This window comes from Maylandia zebra, linkage group LG13 (assembly GCF_041146795.1).
Source record: "Maylandia zebra isolate NMK-2024a linkage group LG13, Mzebra_GT3a, whole genome shotgun sequence".
Lineage (NCBI taxonomy): Eukaryota > Metazoa > Chordata > Actinopteri > Cichliformes > Cichlidae > Maylandia > Maylandia zebra.
The window spans coordinates 20,525,575-20,550,474 of record NC_135179.1 but is presented as its reverse complement, the minus strand read 5'-3'; the positions used below and the strand labels follow the sequence as shown (position 1 = coordinate 20,550,474).

General features: G+C 38.2%; 1 protein-coding gene across 5 annotated transcripts in view; it reads left to right on the top strand.

Annotated features, from left to right (window-relative positions):
- eys (eyes shut homolog) overlaps positions 1-24,900 on the top strand; it is a 177,394-nt gene that overhangs the window by 141,245 nt on the left and 11,249 nt on the right. For all 5 annotated transcript variants that reach the window (XM_076891743.1, XM_076891744.1, XM_076891742.1 and 2 more), the window contains 2 exons: positions 3,445-3,668; positions 17,930-18,102. In XM_076891743.1, coding sequence (XP_076747858.1) covers positions 3,445-3,668; positions 17,930-18,102 — 397 coding nt within the window. The remainder of the gene's footprint in view (positions 1-3,444; positions 3,669-17,929; positions 18,103-24,900) is intronic.

The following is a 24,900-nucleotide window of genomic DNA, read 5'->3' as shown; positions in this document are numbered from 1 at the left end:
GGAATGAAGGTATACATGTAGATATATAAATACTAATAATATGGCAATCTTAAAATAATGTGGTGAAATGTAGTTGTTATTGCAGTACATTAAAGTGCTTAATAAGCAACATCAGTTAGTGTAGGAAAAGTAAGTTACAAGTAAGTTTCCTCAGTCTGGCTTGTTGCACTTTTCATGTTTACATTCTACACTGGTTATAGTTTTGTATTCTGTGTATATAAAGCTTTATTCTGGTTATATTTTTTATAGCTGTTGGTTTTCTCTGTCTTCTTGTTTTTGACGTTTTGTTACATGTATTTATATTTACATTTTCTTGACATTTTTGATTCATGTTAAACTAAACAGCACCACGTAGACCTAAGGGCAATGATCATTTCGCATACCCTTCACATACGTAATCATGGTTAGGCTCTAACCTGAAGGCCAGTATTTTTTTCATCAGACAAAGGAAACAATCAAACTTTTTTGAAGCGTTAAATGAACATATCTATTTTCTGGCTTTGAAATATTACCTCTACTTATTCACACTCTATCCAGTATTTACTAAGCAGAGCAAATTGGCTTTAAGCCGCAATCAGAAAAAGTGCAGATTGGAGTAGCAATTTAAGCCAGCGAGTCAAACGAACAATTGCCAAATTTCTGAAAACAAAAGCACTTAGTTGATTCCAGTAATGATCAAAAAAATTTACCAAGGGCAGTACAAATTAGCATAGGGTCACAGACATGCATGAGTAACCTGCCGTCAGCACAAATACAGTTACTTTTAATCTGACAGGCATAATATACGCATATGTTTTAAGGTGTTTGTGTACAACTTCTGATAAATACTACAAAGGGTCATTTGTAGTACCATAAGTAGTAGGATTGATGTGTGTGTGCGTGCGTGCACGTGCGCTCTCCATGGTCCTGAATTGTGGAGGGAAAAAAAGAAGAAATAACTTGAAAATTCAATCTGAAGATTTCATGTGTGTCATGAAATATTTGTTGGTGTGAGGCATGCCATGAGGCCCTGTGACATTTGTAAAAGTAAGAGTCAGATCTTGTTTGACCCCTTTAGAAGAACGAGAGGGAGAAAATGAAATGAAGGTTTGGAAGCAGTGGGCTCGCTGTGAATTCTGTTTGGAGGTTTTAGGTCTTCCTTGATTTTTTCCAGCGTGTTTTTCTTTTAATATATATAACAATGTATCTGTAGCAATCTATAAGCTGTGATAATGTCCCCCTACTGCCAATCAAAAAGAAACACATGTAGCCCTTTTGACACACCCTCTCTTTTCTTGTTATAGCAGCAACTAGTGAAACCATGCAAAGTGTTAAAAGACAGAAATATTGTTTCTTTATTAGATAATGGTGCAATTACTAAAGCATTTTAAATAATCCCCTTGCCAAATGCTGTGGTCCGAAAGGGAAACACCTTCAAATATATATTCAATAAGGCTATCCACAAATAAAACACGGCCTTGGCTTTTAAACTTTTCACTATGCATCTTGAGTAAATCCACACAGTATGTTTTTTTCCTTGCCCAAAGATGGTTCGCACTAGCCCAAAAGTTAACCTCGCCCCAAGGTTTTTGTCTGTTTTTATTGTGGCCAAGTTTTACTCATCTAAACTGGCCTTACATGTGCATAAGAAGAATATGAAACAGATTCCACACTGCCTAGCCCTGCCTTCAAATAAAATTCGAAAATGAGCACACTGCTCGTGTGAAAGCGGTGCTGTGGGTCCACTTACAAAGTCATGAATTTTACATTAGTGGGGCTTTTCAAATGGACTCTTCTCATAAACATGGTAAACATGCTTGAAGGCACCATAAAGTCATACATTATCATCAGCCCATCATCATCACACAGCTACAGTGAATCACATACAAGCACAGTTTAGCATGTTTTAAAAGCAGCCATCACGCGCTGCTTGTTTTATATGAATCCTAAGCTTTTTTAAAGATACTTTCAAGGTCCTTACAAGTGTGGCTTCATTGCACATACATTCACAGGAACCCTGTCATGCATGTCTCTTTATAGGCTTTTAAATCTGCAGCGGTTATGTCATTTAAAGCTTGTATTGAGCCAACGTCCTAAATGATAATGTGGTCTAACACTTAAGTGTCCCTTCACTGAACACCTCCACTTCAGCTGTCCAACACTTCCTCCGATGCCAGCAAGCAGTCATGACGAGTGCCAAGGATGTATAAATTCTGACATGACTGATGTGATTTTGTAATGGCAGAGACGAAACTGGAAACAGTAATATTCAGTGTACTTTGAGCTCTTCATACTGTTAACATCCAGTATATTACATGACAAGGTTGCATTTTATCACTAGTGGCAAGTGGCAAATGAGCTTTTTTAATCTCGTAGTTAACATCCGGTGTCCATAATTTGACTCAGAAATGTTCACATCAACACATTTCTCTTTTATTATAGTTTGTTTTGTTTTATTACCCATAAGACCTCAGAGTAAACCACAGGAACAGTTAGAATCTTTTAGGACAGAACTTGAAATCTTCTGTAGGTTGAAGAGAAATGACAAAATGTAAAGGAAGGAAATTTATACAGTACGATGGAATAAAATATAGGCACTTTTATGCTTATGTGATGTACTCGTTTGTAGCATTTTTGCAGACACAGCTGCAGTTGTTAAGTTGACTGTTACAAAAGAATAAGTTACAGGTTCACACAATTTCTCTATATTAGCCAAATGTTACCCAATTACCGCACATCAAAGGAACCTACCAGTGTTTTTTGTTTTTTTAATGATCATTATCTCTAGATATGTGACATCCAAAGAACTGAAAAAGAAAACATTACTCGGTGCTCATATTTCTCTAAACTTACGAACGCATTAATTTTGATGGTTAGTCTCACATTAAACATGGAATACATTAAATGCCCAGAATCCTCACTTCCCTTGCACCCACTGTTTTTTTTCCACACGCCATCCACTGCCTTTAATTACCCATTAACTTCACAACTGGAGGATAAGTTTTAATATAACAGTTAAAAAAGGCACAACATTTAAAACAAACAAACAAACAAACAAAAAACAAACATGGGGTCTAGTGTAATAATGTAACAGATAGTGTAACTGACTTATTAACAAGAATAAAAGTTAGAGTCTAGGTGATACTAATACCGCATTACACCAGAGGGTAACAATAGCTGAGTCTGTTATCTTTCTTCTTCATCATCTCAGGATACATTAAGGTCCTAATAATGTAATAGCAGTAATAATTTCTCACACACACACACACACACACACACACACACACACACACACACACACACACACACACACACACACACACACACACACACACACACACACTGTGTTTTCATACCTTTGTGGGGACATCTAATTGACATAATGCTTTCCCTAGCTGCTTACCGTAATATATACTGCTGATCACTTATGTGTGTTAATTATTTATTTATTTATTTATTTTACAGGGGACCTTTGGACCCATATTTCTTGGGGATGTTTCATCTCGGTGGGACATGCATGACAAGAGTGAAAAAGCAGAGAAGAGATTCATTGGTTGTATCAGAGAACTTCAGGTCAACTCAAAGGAGATTTACCTGATGGGTGAGGCAGTTAGAGGGAGAAATATCAAGAACTGTGACCCTCCTGTCTGCCAGCACTTTCCTTGTCGTAATGGAGGAACTTGTATCAGGTAACGGGTCACTTTTTACCCTATTAAAGTTTACTTAATTATCTTTAAACCTGAAAGGCACAAAGAATATAGGAAATCCAACTGTCCTTCTTTATGGAGTAATAATACATTGGACTCAGTAACTTGACGTGAACTGCACCAGATTTGTATAGAAGACTGAAATTGCCAGAATCAAAAACCAAGAAAAAAAGAAAATAAATAAATCAGTATATAAATTAGAATGCCATTACATGCATAACTTGAATGTATCACATAAAATAATGTAATTGAAACCAATGTTGGTATTTATGCAAATATGGCTATTCACTAACCAATTCTTAATGCAAAACTCATCAGTTGTCAGCCTTATTATATCAGCACTGATCTAATTCCAGTGTGGGCGTACTGGAGGGTAGCTGTGCTCTATGGAACATTGGCTTGTGCCGTGCTATCAGTGCAAAAACAACAAACAAACAAACCAAAAAAAATTGTAACTTGATTTTTTGTTTTATTAAGCGAGAAAAATATTTGGCAATTTCTATGATAAACTGTCATCACACGACAGACATTTTTGTCTAGTTTTGATCTAAATTAGCAATTTCTGCTCTTTCTTGTATTCTAGCCACAATGATGTGCGTTATGAGTCATTGAAATGTCTGTAATGACGTCTGGAGCAGGCGGGTCAAGAACACTTCATAATGCTGTCTTTCTGCAGTAAACAAAAATAATTTCAATTAGCAAGCTGATTTATTTTTCTTCTTTTAATGGATGATGGCCTTCTCAGAAAGCTTGTACCAAAACACTGATTGCACTATGAACAACACAAAGAAAGGGGGTTCAGGTTTAACAAGCAACTGCTGGCTTTGTTATATTGCTTTCCCTCAGCTTTTCCATGTCATGGATTCAAAAAGGTGCTGGGAACATTCCTCTGAGGTTTTGGTCCATATCTTTATGATATCATCACACAGTTGCTGCAGATTTGTTGGCAGCACATCCATGATGCCAATCTGCTATTCTGCTTCCCTAAGAATCTCTATTGAATCAAAATCTGGTGACTGTGGAGGCCCTTTGGGTACAGTGAACCCATTGTCATGTCCAAGAAAGCAGTTTGAGCTTTGCGACATGGCAAATTATCCTGCTTGAAGCAGCAATCAGAAGATGAGTACACTGTGGTCATAAATTGATGGGCATGGTCAGCAATAATACTCAGGTAGGCTGTAACATTTAAAAGATGTTTACCTGAGGCCCAGGTATGTCAAGAAAAAACCCTTGCCACTATAAAAATGATGGTCTTACCAAAAATAAATTATTTATTCTCAATGATCCCAACTAAACCGCCACAAGATTGGTTCAGATCTCTAGATTCATATATGTCCAAATTCCTTTGGAAAGATAAACCCCCACGTATAAGCTTAAAAACACTACAAAAGACCAAGGATAAAGGAGGATTAGAACTACCTAACTTTCGGCACTACTTCTTAGCCAACAGGCTTCAATTTATCTCAGGATGGCTAAAACATACCCTCTTAGATGAACCTTGGCTAGATGTAGAACAAGCACTTTGCAATAATCTAGAGATTTCAGACCTACCATTTATCAGCTCAAACATCCATGAATGAATGCTTCAAAAGCATCAACATCAGCTCTTCTCTGACAGCATGGTGGGAGTTTCTAAAATTGACGGAGTCTTCATTAATCCCATGCAAACGTACACCTATCTGGAACAACCCTGACATATTACAAAACAATAATATGATAAACTTTCCAGATTGGAGTGGTAAAGGAATCAAATATTTAGAACATATATTAGAAGGAACAGAATTTATTTCATTTGACGGACTAGTTACACAATATGGGATCAACAAGAAAAGATTTTTAGAATATCAACAAATTAAATCCATAGTAAAAAAGAAATTTAAACCAGATCAAGTTGAACTACAAACACCACCAAGTGTGGTTCAATTTCTTACTCTTAAAACCCCCAAATTACTATCCAAAATATACAGAATGCTTTCTAAAACAGATGAATCAATATCACTTCCTATTGCAAAATGGGAAGCGGATTTATCAGTTAACTTAGACCTAAACTTCTGGTCTCAGATTTGCTTAAAAACCTTTCATCTAATTAGAAATCCCAGTCTTCAATTAATTCAATACAAAATATTACATAGAGTGCACTATACAGGGCATCGGATGTTCAAGATGGGCTTTACGTCTACCAACAACTGCTCACACTGCCAAACCAATTCACCGGACAATTATATCCACGCTCTTTGGTTCTGTCCACCAGTTCAGAAGTTTTGGCGCGAGATATGTGAAGACTTATCGAAGTGTCTGAAATGTAACATTCCAACTTCCCCCTTAGTGTGTTTGTTGGGCAGCTTAGATAATGTCACTTCAGAAAAGAATATCGCCCATATGGTTTTCACTGCCCTATGCATAGCCAAGAAAACAGTCCTCATGAACTGGAAAAATAAAAATAATCTTAATTCTAACCAATATAGAAATTATCTATTAGATTACATTAGTCTTGATACAGCCTCTGCCACCACATCAGATCAATTGCTCTGGGCCCCTTTTATCAGCTCCATCACCTAGTGGGGGTGGGGGGTCATAGTTTGGTCCCGCCTTCACTGTTGTGATTGGTGTGGGGGTAGGGACAGGCTTAGGGTGTCGGGGGGTTCCCCAGGAGCATCTTCCTTGGAGGGCTCAACCCGGGGTTGCGGTCATGGCCTATTAAGGGCTCTGTTGGCTCTTAGGTGATGGTTTCCTCGTGGCTGCGTGCAGCGGGGCTAGGGGAGGGTCTGTGCTGACAGACGTGGGTTACTGACCTGGTAGCCTGGCTGCCCCTGGGTGGGTCCAGGACGGACGTGGGGTTCTGGGGGTGCTCGGTCTCTGGGCTGGGGCCCTGGCTGGGCCTTGGGGGCTTGGGTCCTGGTTGGTGTGTTGCCGGGGTTGTGGGCGGGTGGGTGTATGGGGCCCCAGCCCTGGCGCAGGGTGCTGCCAGTGCATCAAGCCACCTGGGGGGCTCTTCAGCTGGTGGGGGAGGCTGTTACATCTTGCAGGAGGTCTCCTCTCTTCAGGAACTCACTCTGCAGGAGTGGGAGATACAGGAGAGGTGGAGGAAGATCTCAGCCTGGGCGTCTATTGTTTTGTGTAGTCTGGAAGATGAGTGGATGATGGGGTGGGTGCAGTTTTCTCTGTGGTGGGGTCGGGTGGGCTGTCCCGGGCTCTGTGGGGCCAGGCGGCGCGGCTGAACCGGGCCCTGGTCCGGATGGGCCTGGGACCCCTTAAATACAAGCGCGCTCATGCTCACAGGTGTACACACGGGTGCTCACACACACAAACTACACCCTTTTTGGCTCCTACCTCAAAGCACACTGTGCGCTGTCCATCTTACGTGCTGCACAATAATGTTTAATATTTAGTATTTACTGTTATATTCCCATAGATCATCGTGATGTTGTTTATTCTATTGCTCTCTTTTTCTTCTGCTTGTTTTCTCTCTTTTCTTTCTCAACAGGTGATCCAGGTGATTGATATATGTATTTTTTGTCTGCTTATTTTGTTGGTTTTTGTTTTTGCCCTTCGTCCCTCTTCTCCGCTGTTTTTCTTTCCCTCTTTCTTTCTCCCCTTTCTTTTCCCCAGTCAAGTCTGTCCCGTATTTAGCAAGTGAAAATAAAATAAAATAAACAATAAAAGGTGAATCAAATAGACCATAACGGCAAGGCTGGGATGGTCTATTTGGTAAAGTAAATCCGTTGGGCATCTTTCTTCGCCTTTAGACAATAATTCTGATGGCAAAAGAGCCAAACGGGACAGGCAAAAACCGTCATTAAACCACCAGCAGCAGCAGCCTGAATCATTAATTCAAAGCAGGATGGATCTGATTAACATGTTTTTATGTTATATACCCCACATTTTGACCCAACCATCTAAATGTCACAACAGAAATTCAAGACTCAACTGAACAGGGAGGGTTTATCCAATTTGCGACTATCAAATTTTGATGATGCAGTGTGAAATAGCTTCAGTTTCCTCTTCTTAGCTGAGATGAGTGGCATCTTGTGTGGTTTTCTGCTGTTGTAGCCCATCTGCTTCAAGGTTTGATGTGCTTTCAGAGATGCTCTTCTGCATGCATTGGCCATAATTAGTGGGAGGATTTTTGTGTTACTGTTGCCTTCCTGTCAGCTCAAAACAGTCTGACCGTATTCCTCTGATCTCTGGCATCAACAAGGCATTTCCCCCCTGAGAACTCCCACTCACTGAATGTTTTCTTTTTTTCAGATCATCCATTCTCTGTAAACCTTAGAGATGGCCATGTGGGCAAATCCCAGTAGATTAGGACTTTCTGAAATACTCAGGCTTGCCCTGCTGGCACCAACAACCATGCCAGGTTCAAAGTCACTTAAATCACCTTTCTTCGCGATTCTGATGCTCAGTTTGAACTGCAGCAGCTCGTCTTGACCGTGTCTACGTGTTTAAATGCTCTGAGTTTCTCCCACAGTATTGGATGATTTGTGTTAATGAGCAATTGAACAGGTTTGCCTAATGAAGTGCTTCTCAGTGAATGCATACTTCATAATTAGATCCTTTAAATCACTTTTCTTTTAAATTAGCAACATATTCACATTACATCTACATTACAGGTGGGTTGTTTTGCAAGCAATGTATTTGTACACATACTCTTGGGTGTCTTTCTCCAGCACAGTATGATATGTGAAAAGAGCAAGCCAAGGATCAGTCAACCAAGTCTATGACTTATGGATGAGGCCATGATGTCCAGACTTTTACTTCCTCTAAAGCTTCAATAAAAACACTGGACCCACAGTTCTTGTGATGCAGCTTTTGTTATGCTCTTCCTGTGTGGTAAATGTCTACATCTCTACATCATCCCAGAGTCTGTAACATTTGTTCTATTGAGAATTTCAAAATTTGAACTTATGAGTATTCTGCCTCAGGTCTCAAATCTCCTGAAATAACATGTTCTTGCTCTGAAAAGTCGATGTAAAACACAGGACAGTAAATAACAGGAAGTGCTGCTGCTTGAGTTCCTGCCATGTGATTGTTTGATTAGATATTTGCATATTTTGCATTGACAGCCAGTTGAACAGGTGCACCTCACAAATTGGCCAGTTAGTGCATACACTATTATATATTGTACATATATTTATTAGTTTCAGGTTGGCCATTCTTGTATTTTGCTCGTTTGTGTTGTTGTGTTTGCACATCTCTGTTGCTTGTGGGGCTCGCACACAAGAATTTCACTCGCATGTGCTGTGCCAGTGTGCCTGCACATGTGATGTGACAATAAAAAGTGATTTGATTTGATTTGATTTAGTGTGTTTTGGTCTGTTTAGAGCTGTGATTTCTTCTAAGGGAAATGGATCCATTTGTCTCAGGTGTACTATTTAGCCTATTTTCTCTGAGCTTATTGTTTTGGGTTTTACGAGCCAAGATTTTAAATCTGACTTTATTGGTGTCATCAGTGCAGTCAGCTGTTTTCAGCTAAAAGGCTCTAAAATCTTATTTTCCATTGTCTGTCAAATATTACGACAAGAGGTATCAACCAGCAGGTAAACATACATTTACTGGATGACGGGAGTTATTTCTCCTGGGAAATGATGAAGTCAAATGAGAGAGAAAAGAAAAGAGATATTGGATTTTAATTCATCAGGTCATCAGAATGTGTCGCAAATGAAATACAGCGTAACATCTGCTGGATGTGTGATCTTCTGTCATCTTGAAAGGAGGCTGGAAAGATGACACATGGGTGTTGTTTACAGCTTCAAATTAAAATCTCCCTAAAAGAGTAATGTAGCCATGGCCAGTTAATTTTCGCTTTTTCGTGTCAATTTTCTCTTGTCCACTAAAGGCAATCGCTACGCCAAGTTAGTCCTGCATGCCGAGGCGAATATGCAAAGATCTGCTCTTCCTTTATCTTTATCTAGTGCAGCTCATCAGACTGCCATCAGGCCCCACTTACCAGTCATTTTGCCTGTCTTTTTAAATATGCATTAACTACACATGATGCTCTTTCACCTTAGGTAATCCAGAAAATAGTTGCTCTAAATGCCTTCTTCATTGTGTTATGACACTATCAATTAACAGATGCATTTATTCAACAGGAAATGAAAAAGGACACCATGAATATTGGAATGTGAATAGCTCCAAGAATACCAATTAAGAGCTGGTGGCATTGGCTTGTCATGTGCGAGAGACTGGGCCTTGCAATTATCTGTGTGATGAATACACGTTATTGCAGTATCCTCTTGAACCACACAGCATGCGGAGGTCACCAGGAGTTCAGAGAGCTCTGGTCTATGTGGTAGTTGCCCTGAATTGCACTACTGCAACATAATAAGATGAATAAGGACTTTTATCAGAAGTTCAGTTGGGGTGATTTTTACCACTGCCTGCTTTTAATGTGGCTCCTGTTCATTTAGGCAAGTAGAAATATCAATATTAAACCCAAGAGGATAATGGCTTGTGGCTGCTGTGTGATACATACACATTAACCAGCCAGGCAATCAGCACCTGAAAACTGTGTCCTTTTTATCTTCAGTGCCAGCCCTGCGATGGTTGATATCTGTGTCGTTTATAAATTTCGGCTGCAGGTCACACAGGCAGATGTTATTAGACCGAGTGTCAATGCAGTTTATTTTCAAGACATATACACGCATATAATCCTATTTTCAAAAAGGTTAGAAGACAGTGTAAATATAAGCAGAATGCATGGATTTGCAAGTCATTTTAATACTTTGCTTTATTGATAACAGCATAAGAAAAACACTCTGTTTATATTTCAGCTGTTACTTGCCGATATTATACAGACTTCTACCACACAATTGTGTCAATGGCTTCCAGCTTTGCATTCAGAGACTTCTTTAGATTCCGTGATTTATTTAATGATATTATGCACCTTGCATAATTAAATAGCCACATTAATTGTGCACACAAACAATATTCTTAAATTGTTGAACTGTTCGCCCACACTGTGTTTTACAGCACCCTGAACCCATCTCCATAGTTACTTCTGAAAGCCTCTCTGCGATCCTCTTTTTATACCCATTTATTGTTTAATTGGAGGTAAATGCGCAGACCTGATTTCATACAGTTAGATAATAAGTCAAAAGGCATCATGATGATTAGATAGTTTTTTAAATAAGTGTCTTGTCCCTGGATACTCTTCTCCCTGACTGTGAGTGTCCTGCTGGGGTGCTGATGCTGATGGCATCCCAGTATGCCTCTCTCTGTGCGTGCGCTGAACCTTTTGAGTGAGCAGTTGGCAGCGCCTGAGGGTGTCTGTGGTTAGGCTGCGAGCATTAGGAACCGATGTTTACTCTCCCCAGCGAGGTCCTATTTTGTCTTTTTGTGCTTATATCTAGGCCTTGTTTGTCGCATAAGCAAAATTTGATTTCAAGGACTTTGGAAAGTAATACGGCAAATAATTTTCTTTATAAAATAACAGCTTTTATACTGCTTTTTTAACCATAACACAGGATTGTATCCCTCTGTCTTTGTCTAATTTAAAATTTCCACAATGATCTCAAACAAGTAAGTGGGGCAGATAGCATGACAGGAAAAAAAAAAAAAAAAAAATCAAGTTAGGGGGCAAAGAATTTTTTTCTCAGCCCTTTAAGCTTATTATCCAACATGTCAAGCTACTTCTTTAAGTCCATCTATCAAGCCGGTAAAGTACAGTTGATGAGAGCTCTAACAAGGATGAAAATGACCCCAAAACCTAAAACTTGAGCTATAAAACCAAAGCTGAATTAGATGAAACATACTGAAATTCTGAAGGTAACTGCTGAGTTAGAAAATGATTCTCTGTGAGCCTGTAACTCTGACGAACACATTTCTAATAAAAGCATTTCTGATTTATTGTTAATGGAAACTTATTGATTGCAGCTGCTTTAGTGTATTCATCATGGAGTGAGATTGTGTGATCTTCTCAGGGAAGTAAAAGGAAACGAGCTGATGGTCTACAAGGATAATATAGGATAAGGATAAAATGAACAGAGCACATTGTATTCACACTCAGAGGAGAATATGTGCTAATTGGTTGAAGTAGAGATGGCGCTTTGCTGATTCTGTGGTGGCCGTGTTTTGGTAGCACTCAGTCCTCCTCATAAGTTCACTTCTGGCAAGTGTTCTTCACAAAGAAAGTGCAACTAATTTTACCTTAATCAGACCTCCAGCTATGCTTGTTTCAAAGTTTCTATAAAATAACTCAAGGTCCAAGAAACAATTATTCCACTTCAACATAAGAAGCATTCTGAGCACAGTTGTGGTCTCAGAAGGATATTTCCAAAGAAAGCTCGCTCATTACAGACTTTATTGCATTTGCGTCTTTGAATTTTGGAGGACGAGTGCGTTCAAAACAATTCTGTGAAGATTTTTTTGTTAACTTAATTTTTATGTTGGTTTGTTTGCACTAGTAAACATGTTTAAAATAAGTTCCTGTATAACCTTGACATATTATAAGTAACAAATAATGATAATAGGTAAATGGAAGCAAGTTGCACACAACTCAATATGAAAGGAAAATGGCATTCAGCATTTAAATTTCCCGTGAGATCTGTTTTTTTTTTTATCATTATTTTGACTCTAAATAAAGTGTAATGAAATACAATAGAGATTTTAACATGACATCTGTATCTCTCTATTGCTCTTACTAAATTCATTAATTAAGACTAAAACGCTAATGTGTTAATCAGTCTCTCAGTACTTTTTTAACACCCCCATCTAATGCTTCCTGCTGAAGATGTAAATCCTTTAAAAGGAGCCACATTTTAAATGTAGGTTAATTCTTCTTAAAGGCTAACAGATTTCCTGAAACAGCTGTGCGCTGTCACTCAAGCAGCAATAAATCCTGCATTTGCTGAGCGCTAACATGAGTTGTGGACAGATTTGATGCTCGATTGGCCTAAATATTGACTAAAATATTGATTTACTATTGACTTATAGTAATCTGCAGCGGTCATGTTCATTGCATTTAACTACCCTGAAAACACCAGTTCAGTGACGCTGGTCTTTCGTGTGTGAGAGGAAAAAACAGCTCAGTGAAAAAGGTTTCGGTAGGCTTTGTTGGCAGAAATAAAATAATGTACGGCAATATTTTTTTTTTTTAAATTAGGATTGGTAGTTGTGTTATGTTTCATAATGAAACAACTGAAGATTCTTGACATCAAGTATTGTTTTTGACGACTACCTCTTAGCCACAGTGTTTCTGGTTAGCCGGAATTCAAAATTGTAATGTTTTGAAGTTTGTTTATACCAGATTTCTCAGCAGAGTCAGTCGGCAGGAATGATTATGTGACTTTGTGAATGCTTCCTCAATGTGTTGCTGCCATGGAGAAAATAATGTCTCCTGTAGAACAGCTAAGAATTACAGCTGTCATGGATGATGAGCTCAAAAAGAGAGAAATTGATTGTATCGCTTTAAGAGCCTGACAGTGTGAGTGTGTGACAGATAGGCACAGGACACACAAATGTGAGTTTTACATGATGAGGACTCGCTTCACTTTGGGTTAATGTTATCTCTTGAAAACTTTCCAACAACTCAGCAGGATAAGTGCAACATGTTTCATCTCCTAAAAAGTGTTTTCCTCAAACTCTCTTAGAAAGAAGGTAGCTTTACCAACATGCTCATGTCCTTGCAAAATAATAATGATGACAAAATGTGTTGGTTACTTTTCGGTTGTTACAGGCTAGAAATGTTGTTATTTCACCTTTCATATATAGATAGGCCTATTTTTCTGCTGGTTCTTCAAAATCCCTGCAAGATTAAACAAAGTTAGGACATTTACACTGTAAATGTCCAAAAGGCTTTTGATCAGTGCCATCATCAGACACTTTGTTAGGTCCACCTGTTTAACTGCTCATAAACGCAAGCATCTAATCAGCCAATCACATGACATGACATGTTTATATTGTCAAGACAACCTGCTGAAGTTGAAATCGAGCATCATAATGATGAAGTGACTTTGACTTTAGGTGACTTTGAATGTGTCATGGTTTTTAGTGGCAGACGGACTGGTCTGAGTATTTCACATCTACTGGGATGGCTGATAACAGGCTGATAGGAAGGCAACAGTAACTCGCATAACCATTAAGACCACCACACTGGATGTGGTCTTCTGCTGCAGAAGCTGTTGTGCTGCGTCTGCACTTTTGGGATGTGATAGAACAGGAAATTTTTATAAAGGATGTTCAACCAACAAATCTAAAGCAACTTTGTGATGCTGTCGCGTCTATATGGACCAAAACTTATGAGGAATGTTTCCAGCACCTTATTGAATCCATGCTATAAGAAATTGAGGTGCACAGGAAAGGGAACTCCAACCCATTACTACCAAGGTGTATGTAATAATGTTTCCCTAAGTGTATTTTATGTTCAAAATCCCTTGGCCAAAGATAATTAGAAGTCAGCTTACAAAACACTGTGGAAACACAAATATATTGGGTATGTATTTAGTGTATGAAAAGATGACATGTTTGAAATATTTTGTAATGAAAAGAATCCCAGAGGTACTGTACTGAACGTTGCTGTGTAACTAACATTTTATCATGGGAAATATATCCAGCCGGTGCCATGCAGCTCTTTACACAAACGTCCTTTTAGTGCAAAGTAAATGTTCATATCAGACATGAGGAGCAAATAAAAACTGTGTGAAAACTACGCTGCATACAGTTACTCTACCGTCAACTTAAATGCAATTATTGTCTGAGGTTAAGATTCAAGACAGAAAACACTGTGAAATCTGTACAGCAGCATAGATTTTTTTTTAATTATTATTTCTTTCATGCACATTTATGCATGCGTGTGTGCTCCAGATTATCATTAATTATCATTTTTTGCTTGTTTCAGATATTTTTCTGTGAGTAATACTTCAAATAAAACGTTCGCTTTTTCTTTCTTTAGTGTTCTCCTAAACACTGTATGTTCAGTGAGTTCTTGTTTCCTGTTGCAGTGTCACAGAGCAGCAACAAAACGCTCAAGTTTTTGTCCGTTATCGGTCCACTGTGTGCCGTGGACAAAGATAATACACAAGTTTATCACTCTCAGCTCTTACTACACACAGTTTGTTTAAATCACAGCATCTCTGACACGAATGGTAAATATAAACCTCGGTGTTACTGCTGATCAGACTGGCTGTTTGTCAGTGTAACGGGCCCGGGGTTGATGTGACTTTTATTCACTTATCATTTGAAATATGGGTTTGCATTCGATTTGTCCATAAACTGTGTCATTCTGGGCCTCCCGCTTTATCAGTGCAGCATGGGTCTAAATGCAAACACAGTCTTTGTGCAGTGTAGCTCCTCTCGTATGAGGTGCACTCTCCACACTCCTTTTCTGTGTTTTTATTAAACATTGGAAATTTCTTGCTGGTTAAGGAGTTGGTAAGTTTGCAAAAATGCAGCGATGTCAAGAATAGCTAATTCATGAGACATCACGGCAGTGCGTTCGGTTTTATTAGAGGACAATGTTCCACAAAAATTCTAAGGCTAAAGAGTTTTGCAGTATAAAATAAGACTTGAATAGATATGCTGGCATATTTCAAAAGTGAGAAGTTTGAATGTGAACATACTTCCAAAAGTGTTACTGAAAAGCACAGTTTTCTGCAGAGTGCAATGTGTTCTAGGTTGGACCATACAAATATTGTCTGATCCCTTGAGAAAAGTTCCTTCATGCTTTATACTGCCTTTCTATATGGATTTATTTCAAGTCTCATCTTTGTATGCATTTCTATGGCAGTATGTTTCAAAAGGCTCTGTGATGGAGACTTAACAAACATCACCCTTCTCCACCGGCAAGGAAAAGTTTGCAAGGTTGCCTGGAAGAGGTCAGAAAAATATCGAACAGCCTCCCGCTCGCTCAGAAGTCTGAGAATGTCAGGTCAAAGCCGTGTGTAAATTCCACTTCATCACTTGGCGTATAATGCAATTCAAGTTACAGATTAATTGAGTGAGGGAACAGACGCTTTCAGATAATTTTCCCACCCACCAACAAACAGAGCATGTGTAGTATACGTCCATCCAACTGGCTCTTTACAATCTATAAATGCTTTCATCCAGAGAGCTGAGGACTTCAGCCTTACTGTAGAAGTGTATTTGCATACAAACAAGCACTTAAAAACAAGCCCTCTGTAAATAACTTACTGAAATCTGAGAAATACATGTGGCTGCACATCTTATTGTTCTAGCTGACAGGAATATCATAAGCTAACCGGTCAATTATTCATCATTTTATCTGGTACTCATTAGATTAAAAATGTATGTCTTCTTTAATTATTTATCCAGCGTGTGTGCTGCAGCGGTAAGGATTCGATTGGCTGGAGATATGGCGTTATGCATTTGTGATTAACATATTCAAATTTATCTGCAAACATTACTACAATTTAGTAATCAGGGTGATTGCCTGTGGCAAATTAGAATAACCTTTTGTCACCCCACACATCAAGTTTTTGATTAGGCCAATTAAAACTCGAGTGTTGCTGCTCTATCTACACTTTACTTTTTTGGAGACAGAAATATCTGCAGCCTGTTTTTGCACAAGTCATTTAACCATTCAAGCTTAATGATGTATCTTCCCTCCATTTACATGGAGTTTGGTAGGTTAAGTCTTTTTTCCTTTACTGCTTTTGAGGATCAAAATTAATCGATAATGAATCTTAGGTCGGGCAGAATTTCGCGCGCAACTGATCCTTCTGTTAATTGTAAGCCGCGTTCAGTGATGGAGAATCGCTGCTTGCCTACAGATGGCAGCTAATTGTTTTGTGGTCTGTGTTTTATGAGAAAAGAGAAAGTTAAATATTAAATGTATTCTCGGCTAAGCCGCAAAACCCATGTTTGGAAAAAAGGTTAAAATATATTTTGGCAGTAAATGAAGCAATTGTAATATTATTATATTTAATAGTATATTTGCTATGTGGTAAATCATACATTCTTTCAAAGAAAAATATGTTTAATATATGCATCAAATAGCTGTAGGCCAATATTTATCATTTGTGCAGATATGATTGACATGTAGAAGTACATTTAATAATGAATATTTCAATAATTATTTTTAAAAAAAAAACATTTTTATAAGTCCAGCTCAAAAAAATAGTAGTTAACAGTTCTACGAGTATATGCATAGCCACCTGTGGTGTGGCCCCTGGCTCCGCCCCTATTGTTCAACTGTCCAATTATCCTTTTTCTGTCCTCACTTTTCCTGTGCAGAGGTCTGGATTGTTGAATCGGTGTCTTTCCCTGCGAAAGCATCACGACAAACATGTCCACATGTAGTCTCACTTACGTGTAATTTAGTCTCAGATTTTCTGTGGGAGAAATCTGGCGCTTCTGAAGGAAAACCCACACAATTTGTCTGCCACCAACATTTAAACACTGACACTAAGTGACGATGCAAGGGACAAATTAGCAGGATTCAAAGCATTGAATCAAAACAGCTGCAGCAGGAGGTGCAGTAGCATTTAATATTTAATTCTTCCTCTTGCAGGTTGTCAAAGCCTATAAAAAATAACACCGCCTGTTCTGTTCACTACATGACATTTTTCCATCTTTCAGTATTGCTTTAAAACCATTTTTCACAGTTGTCAGTGACACTGGACAGCTGTACATCACGATACCTTAAACTAGCTTGGAATCAAGCAGCCTGCTAATAACCATCAGTTCAAGCATGATCCCTTTGTGTTTCAATATAGTCATATCAAACAGTTCTCAACTTTGATGACAGAACGTAAATATTTCATTTCTAGAAGCCATTTTCTCAAGGAGCAAAATATATTCTGCAGCACTGCTCAAAACACATTATTAATTTATAGATTTGAAACCCCACCAATGCTTCCTCTGTCTGATTTTATACCTTTCAGTTGTGCACATCTTCGAGCATCCTATAAAGTCCCTGTCTGGATATCACTTTGCATGCTAGGTCACCCTCTGCTTCTTGCCAAGAGAGAAAGTACACAATTTAATGGTGGAAATTAGACAGAAAAATCTGGTTTTAGGTTTTTTGACATGCCAAAAAATTCTGTTTTGTTTTGTTTTTGGTTAGCGTACATGTGATGTTGTACGCTAATGATGCTGGCTTCCTGCAGCTACTTCTATGATTCACACATCCAAACCTTTGGGATTTATATTTTTCTCCACCACTGTCACTAAGTGTATAGCCGACATCTCATGGATTGCATGCTCTTTTGAAATTATGCATTTCAGTGTGCGTAGTTTCAGCTTCACTCCACTTCTTATATGTTGTACGTGCTTGTCTGTACATTTAGTGATGCTGAGGATTGGTTCTGCGAGTGCCCCCCATTATACACCGGACGGCTGTGCCAGCTCACCTCCTGTGAGCGCAACCCCTGCAGTCACGGAGCCACATGCATCCCGAAGTCACCATTAGAGGCCGTTTGTCTGTGTCCCTATGGAAGACAGGGTCTGCTGTGTGACCAAAGTAAGTGATTCACAGAGCAGCTACACACGGAACAATGCAGGGCAGATGTAGCAGCTTCATTAAGAGAGTGATCTGCAGACATGTAGTGAATTAGAGCCTTGAGCATTTGGTAGAATCAGCGTCTGTTGTTAAATAAAACGATTAATGAAATCAAATTTTGCTGAAAAAGCAAAAAAATCTTCCTCCATCCATGGAGTCAGATAATCAGGACAAAAGTTGTGGCTACTTGTTTGAATATTTTAGCCTATTTCAAGTTTATAAGATCTTATTTCCCAACAGCTGTCGTTTCAGCACTGTCTCACATATATATTTTTTTCTTATGTCAGGCTGCTCCTCTGCATTAGTAGTGTTTTAAATGTAAGGGTTATAAGCAGTTTACTACAATAACTTTTGTGTTTGGTACTATTTGCAAATGTTGCTGACACTTAAATGAGAACTATCATGCAAATTTCTAACTTCCTATTTTTATTCTCAGACTATACTAGAGTAGCTTTGTATGATTCAGCGATCAAAACAATCCTTATAGCGACACAAATATATAAAATGTTTACTTAAATCTTTTAACAAGAGGTGCTGAAGGTTCTGCAGTGTCTTTTAAATTGACAAGGCAGGTTTATTAACTTCTCGTTAGTGATCATGATTGACTACAGGTCAGATTTGTTTGAGAGCACTCACTCAAATACTCAAAATAATGTGAAAATTCAAGAACTTACTGAAGATCTAAGGAGAATTGTAGATTTACAAAAGCTGGGAAGGTCTCTTGGAGCCATTTCTGGAATGCAAATTCAAATATCATCACTTCAAACAATTGTACAAGTTATTCAGATGTGTTGATGCTTTGCCAATGTTTGGAAGAAGAGCCAGATTGTCACCTTAAAATGAGAGAAATTTGATTAGGATGTTCAGGAACAACTCAGGAATCAACTGGAAACTCCTGGAACACCAGTGTCACTGTCCACAGTGAACTAAGTTTTACATCACCATTGACTCAAAGCAAGAAAGAAGCTGCTGCTCCAAAATCGAAAAGCCACATGCTTTCTGAACAAAGGTTTTATGATCTGATGAGACAAAGATTGTTTGGAGAAGTAAAGGTGATGCATTCAAACCTAAGAATACTGTACCGGCTGTCAAGCATGGTTGTGGTAGCATCATGCGCCGGGGCTATTTTGCTGCCTATGGTTCTGGGACATTGCACAAATTCTTCAACTTCACCTCAGATCAACAAATAGACAGTTGACAAAGTTGGATGTTCCAACAGAACAATGATCACAAACACACATCAAAACTGTTTTTTTGAATAGATAAATCAGGCTAACATTAACCTCACACAAGTGAAAATTTCTGGACAACCCTTAAAAAGCCAGGTCTGTGCCAGGAAACCAAACTATTTAAATGAACTCCACCAATTCTGCCAAGAAGAGTGGTTAAATATCCAGGCAGTCTTGTGCCAGAAGCTATCAAATGTTTCTGGTCAAGATGCAGCTTGCTGAGGAACATTGAACCACATATTAGTGGTGTTGTATGTATATATTTAAGTTTAATCTTGTATGTTTTAGAGAAAATCCTACATAAATTCAAACTTGTGCACCCAATTCTTTCTTTTTTACATTCATTAAAGATGTAAACTCTACCCACAATCCTAAATTGAAAGAGCAACGTCTCTGATTGGTGGCGGTCGCTGTTATGTTGGAGGTGTTTAAATCCACAAAGGTTACTTAGTGTAGGTCACGTAGCATTGTGCCATATCAATAACTAAGTTATTCTTTACTACAGATGTGCAACACAAACTACAAATTATATTCAGTTATCACCAGTGTTGGTCAAGTTACTTGAAAAAAGTAATCAGTAACTAATTACTGATTACTCCCCCAAAAAAGTAATCCTGTTACTTTACTGATTACTTATTTTCAAAAGTAATTAATTACTTAGTTACTTAGTTACTTTTTAAAAACACGATTTACAACCTGAAGAGGTGATAAAGTGATAGATCTTTCAGCCCAATTCTACTTTTTCTACATAATCCATCATACAAAATGTAATCAAATGGAAAAGTCTCTTTTTAAAACTTGTTTTATCAGTTTTAATCTTTTAACTTTATGCATCAAGCAAAACATTTAATTATATGCAACATTCTCTGACTTGAATAAATTAGTTTAACATTTAAACCTATTTTCTACACATTCCAGCACATAAAATAAAATATTTTTTGTGTTTTCACTCACTCTTTCAAACAGATGCAAGTAAAACACAGCAGAAAATAAATAAAGTCAAAGACTCAGCGGTCCTTTTGCTCTATTTTCACCTGTAAAGCAGGAGCAGGGTAGGCGGAGGGTTACCCTGGTGCAGGTGTGCTGCGGTCAGTTGAAGAATCCGCGCGAGTGTCTCTGTGAGTTTCCCATTACGTCGTAGCTACTCGGTGCTTGCTCGGAAGTTTAGGGGTTTTTTTCGCTGTAAAAAGAAGTTTTCTTCCCACGCACGATGGACGCTAATGTTTTTGTCACTTTTTATGGAATCAAACTCAAAGTAAGGTCAGTACTTCCACACTTTAAACGCTGCACGCTCATACTCTCTCCCGCACTCGATATATTATCCATTGTTGATCTGCACACAGCTGCTGTCACCAACGTCGCACTTGCTTACGTCACTGTCATGAGACATTCTCGCAAAAAAAATCACGGTTTTAGTAACGCAGTAACGCAGCGTTCCTACGGGAAAGTAACGGTAATCTAATTACCGATTTTGCAATAGTAATCCCTTACTTTACTCGTTACTTGAAAAAAGTAATCAGATTACAGTAACGCGTTACAAGTAACGCGTTACTGCCCATCTCTGGTTATCACTGGCTACCAAGTTGTGATTCACGAGTCTTTAGCCAATGAGCATGCAGTGACATACCACTAAATCCTTAATTTTGAAATATAGCATGATGGATTTACAAATGATACTTAACATATCCCAAAATGAATGACTAAACCTATAAACTGAGTAAACTGCATCCTTGTCTTTCACTGTCCATGACAGCTAACGTGGTTTAAAAATGTTTTTGATTTCAGTCAAATGTTTTAGAAAAATGAGATACCTAGAAAAGATTAAATAGATTTTTTTTTTTATTTCATACAATTATCTTTCTATTCTATGATGGTTTCTGTATTATTTTATGTGACTGTTTTCCAAAAAGTAATGCCATAAAGAAGAGGGCTTCACAGGTCATGGTTCTCAGAAACAAAAGGTTTTGCTTGACTAAACTGGCTGTGGTGGCAGCAGGGTGCTTGGCATATAAGTCGCTCAGCCATGCCACAGCCCCTGTCAGAATCTCAGCACCCACATGCCAAACACAGAAATTTAACCTTCCAGTTTCACACTAAGTATATGGCTGACATTTGAATTTTAATCCTGATAACATCAGACAAGATCAGAGACAAACTGATCACTCCTAAGGTCTCCTGCCTTCCAGGACTACTTGCTACTTTGGAGCTTGTTTCCTAACGTGGTGCCCTTAGCAAAATACCAGCCGTGATAGCACGGCAGCAGGGCCGTCTTTTATTTATTTTTGTCCTTCTATTGTGTCTATTAGGACAGATGAAACAGTAACAATATGGTTTGTATTTGTTTTCTTAATGTCATATTTTCAGTTCTTTGGTTCAGTTCCCATCAGGTGGTCTGAACAACCAGGAAATGGAGGAAAGGCAAGACTAGGAAGCAAAGCTGAAATGCCTCCAGAATCAAGTTCATGAAACATTCATGCGTATTGAAGATGCCTTCACTCAGAACTATTAATATTGTACCTTTGTACACAAGTTGGAATACCTCCTGTTAAAGATTCATGATTGGAATTGATAGAAATAAAACATGGAAAATGATGTACCGCATTTTCAGTATATGATACTGTCAGTATAGCACATGTTCTTACAGATACAGATTTATATATTTTACTCCACACTTAGCTATAGTGTGTGTCTTACACTAGTCTTGTCTGGTAATTATACAGCTAAATGCTGTTTCATCTTTATAATTTTATGTGTCAAATTGGTGAAATGACATATTTTGTTATGTTTGAACTGTGCCAAAAAAGGGGGAAAAAACGATTTCATGAAATTTTAGTGTTACTTTCGTCTTCTTGACTCTTTCTGGAAGTTCACTTCTAGTTCATGGACACTTCCTGGGTTTTTTTTTGCACACGCAGCTCTGACTACAGATGTTCAGGGCATGTGCAGGTCATGGACCTTTCAGATTTAGTCCGTGTTTCTTATTTCAGCTTGGATTATCAGCCTTTTGGGGGATCATTATCCTGTTGTCAGGTTTTTGGGTTTTTTTTTTAAGTTGTTGTTTTTTTCTCTTTTTTTTGCTTTCATGCAATACTTGAAATGATTTTTTTCTATCCATTTAAAATTTGGGTGCCACACAACCCTAAAGCAGTGCATTTCCAGTGCGACGTCTTATCAAATTGGGTTCAGTTTTCTTCAACCATACAATACTATTGGTATTATATGGTTTTAGGAGCCAGGTTTTAACTTTAGCTTTTGACAGTTTCCAGCAAACCTTAGTTGAATACTTTTTGGGATGGTGACACAGGTAAGGTTGTTCCATGCATACCCTGTTTATCAACACACTGCACGCCATCAGCTAACCCATCCCATGGATCTGCTTTGTCTTTCAGCATAGCAAATTGCACAGCTTTATCAGAAAGTTTTCTTGCTCTTCCAGATCTTGTCTTGACTTCCACATCTTCCATCCTCTGCCACTTCTTAATGACATTTCATAGAGTAGAAATTGCAAGCTTGAAGCGCCGTGATATCTTTTTATAGCCTTTCCCTCCTTTGTAGGCATCAATTAGCTTCATTTTCAGATCTCAGTACTTGCTTAGAGGAGCTCATGGTTTTTGAGTGCTACCATCAGCTCTAGCAGTCATCAGCTGACAATTATAAATTCTTCACCTGCCATGCAAGTCTTAATGAATCAAATAAGACCAAATAAATTCAAAAAGTTCTAAGACTTTACATGTTGCAGAGTTCAACAACTTTGTTTAACCTTCACGAGTTATTTTAATGTCTTTTTTGCATTTGCATATAATCAATCTTAAAGAGCTTCACTCTTTGAACAAAGTGCAACATTATTGTCGATTAGCAATTTAGTTTAGCAGTGGTGTAAGTTTTTCTAAGCCTTTCATTCTATAGAAACTGAGAAGGTGTTGTTTGCCCAGCATTTATTTATCAATATTTTTTTTTCAGCTGAGCTGCATACTGTATACATGCAGTTTTATGTCTGAATTCATTTCACGATCCAGAGCTGCACGTCACTCTGTTTTTCCTCTACAGCTCCTGTGCACAGTATTACACAAACACACAGCAAAGTTGAAATGCTATGTAATATTATTCGACAGGATGTGGTGTTATAATCCACAGATGGATGCACTTCGTGAAGGCAGTCCATAAGCTTCTTTGTTAATAATATGTTCCATAACCACCAGTTCCACTCAACAGTAGGTACAAGAGTTAGCTAAAGGAAACTATAAATGGGAACTGTATGCCAATATACTATTAATGTAGTAGTAACTGCTTAGTGAAATTAATGAGTAACAGGAAAACATAAGATGTACAGTAATGTGCAAAGGTCTCTAACAACCAGCTCTTGTTTCTTTATATTTTGCTATGAAAATGGGAAGTTATGTCCACTGTTCTTCTAACACAACCTGAGCTCTCTTAGAGAAGCTTTCTTGTCATTTTTTAAGTAGTCTTCAGGAATAATCCCCCAGGCTTCGTGAAGACCAATCAGAGCTCTTCTCTGGGTGTTGGATGCCTTTTTGTTTCATCTAATTTAAGGTGATTGCACACTGCTTTAATAATGCTGAGATCTAGGCTCTGGACCTTCATAACATATCAAATATGTGGCGTTCTTTAAATTAGCTCTGTTTTATGTCTCTTGGATGACACAAAATTAACAACATATGCAAAATAAAAGAAACTTTGGTGCATTAGATCTATACAGTAAGGAACTTTTAGTCTCGAAAGATAAGATGCTCAGTAATTAAAAAGGAGCTGTTTAATTAAAGATATACAACATCATGAAATATTCACCACTTACACAAAGAACAATTTTCATAAGCAATGGCACAAATGTTAAGTCAGTCAAAGTATGGAAATACATTTTCATGATAAATTTTGGTCAAATTATGTATTTACAGGGATAAACTATTTCACATAGAAACACAGCAGTTCATTTAAAACATATATATTTTAAGGGTGCCGATGTGGAAAGAAAAAGAGAGTTTAGTTGTTATTATAGGGGAAAAGCATCATGTTTAATATCAAATCAACAACAGCACAGTTTAAAAATAGGTGTTGGCTCTATAACATGGTGGCCACTACACTACAAGAAGCAATAGACAAACACAACCAGCTCTAGCAGACTGGAGATGATAACAGAAGCCTTTGCGGGTTTATTAATAATTTAGCAGCCAAACAGAGCTGAGGGCAGTCGCGGAGGGGTGCTCTGAAGCCCTCTAAGCCATCTCCTGGGGCTGAAGAAGAATATGCAAGGTGTTTGAGTGAAGAAGAGCAGTTTTGTGTTTGAATCCACACTGCAACAACAACCACGTAGCGGCATGTAGTTTTCAATAAGCATGGGCAAATTCACATTGAATCCCCTGTGTAAAATCAAGTGGATGGGTATGCTGAAATGGAGTACAAGCAGGATCATTACTGAATCAACGATGCGTTCAGAATAAGTAAACTTGAGACTGTTATTGAATATCGTTGGGGTTACTGCAATACCCTTGTGAACAAAGGGTACGATGCTAAG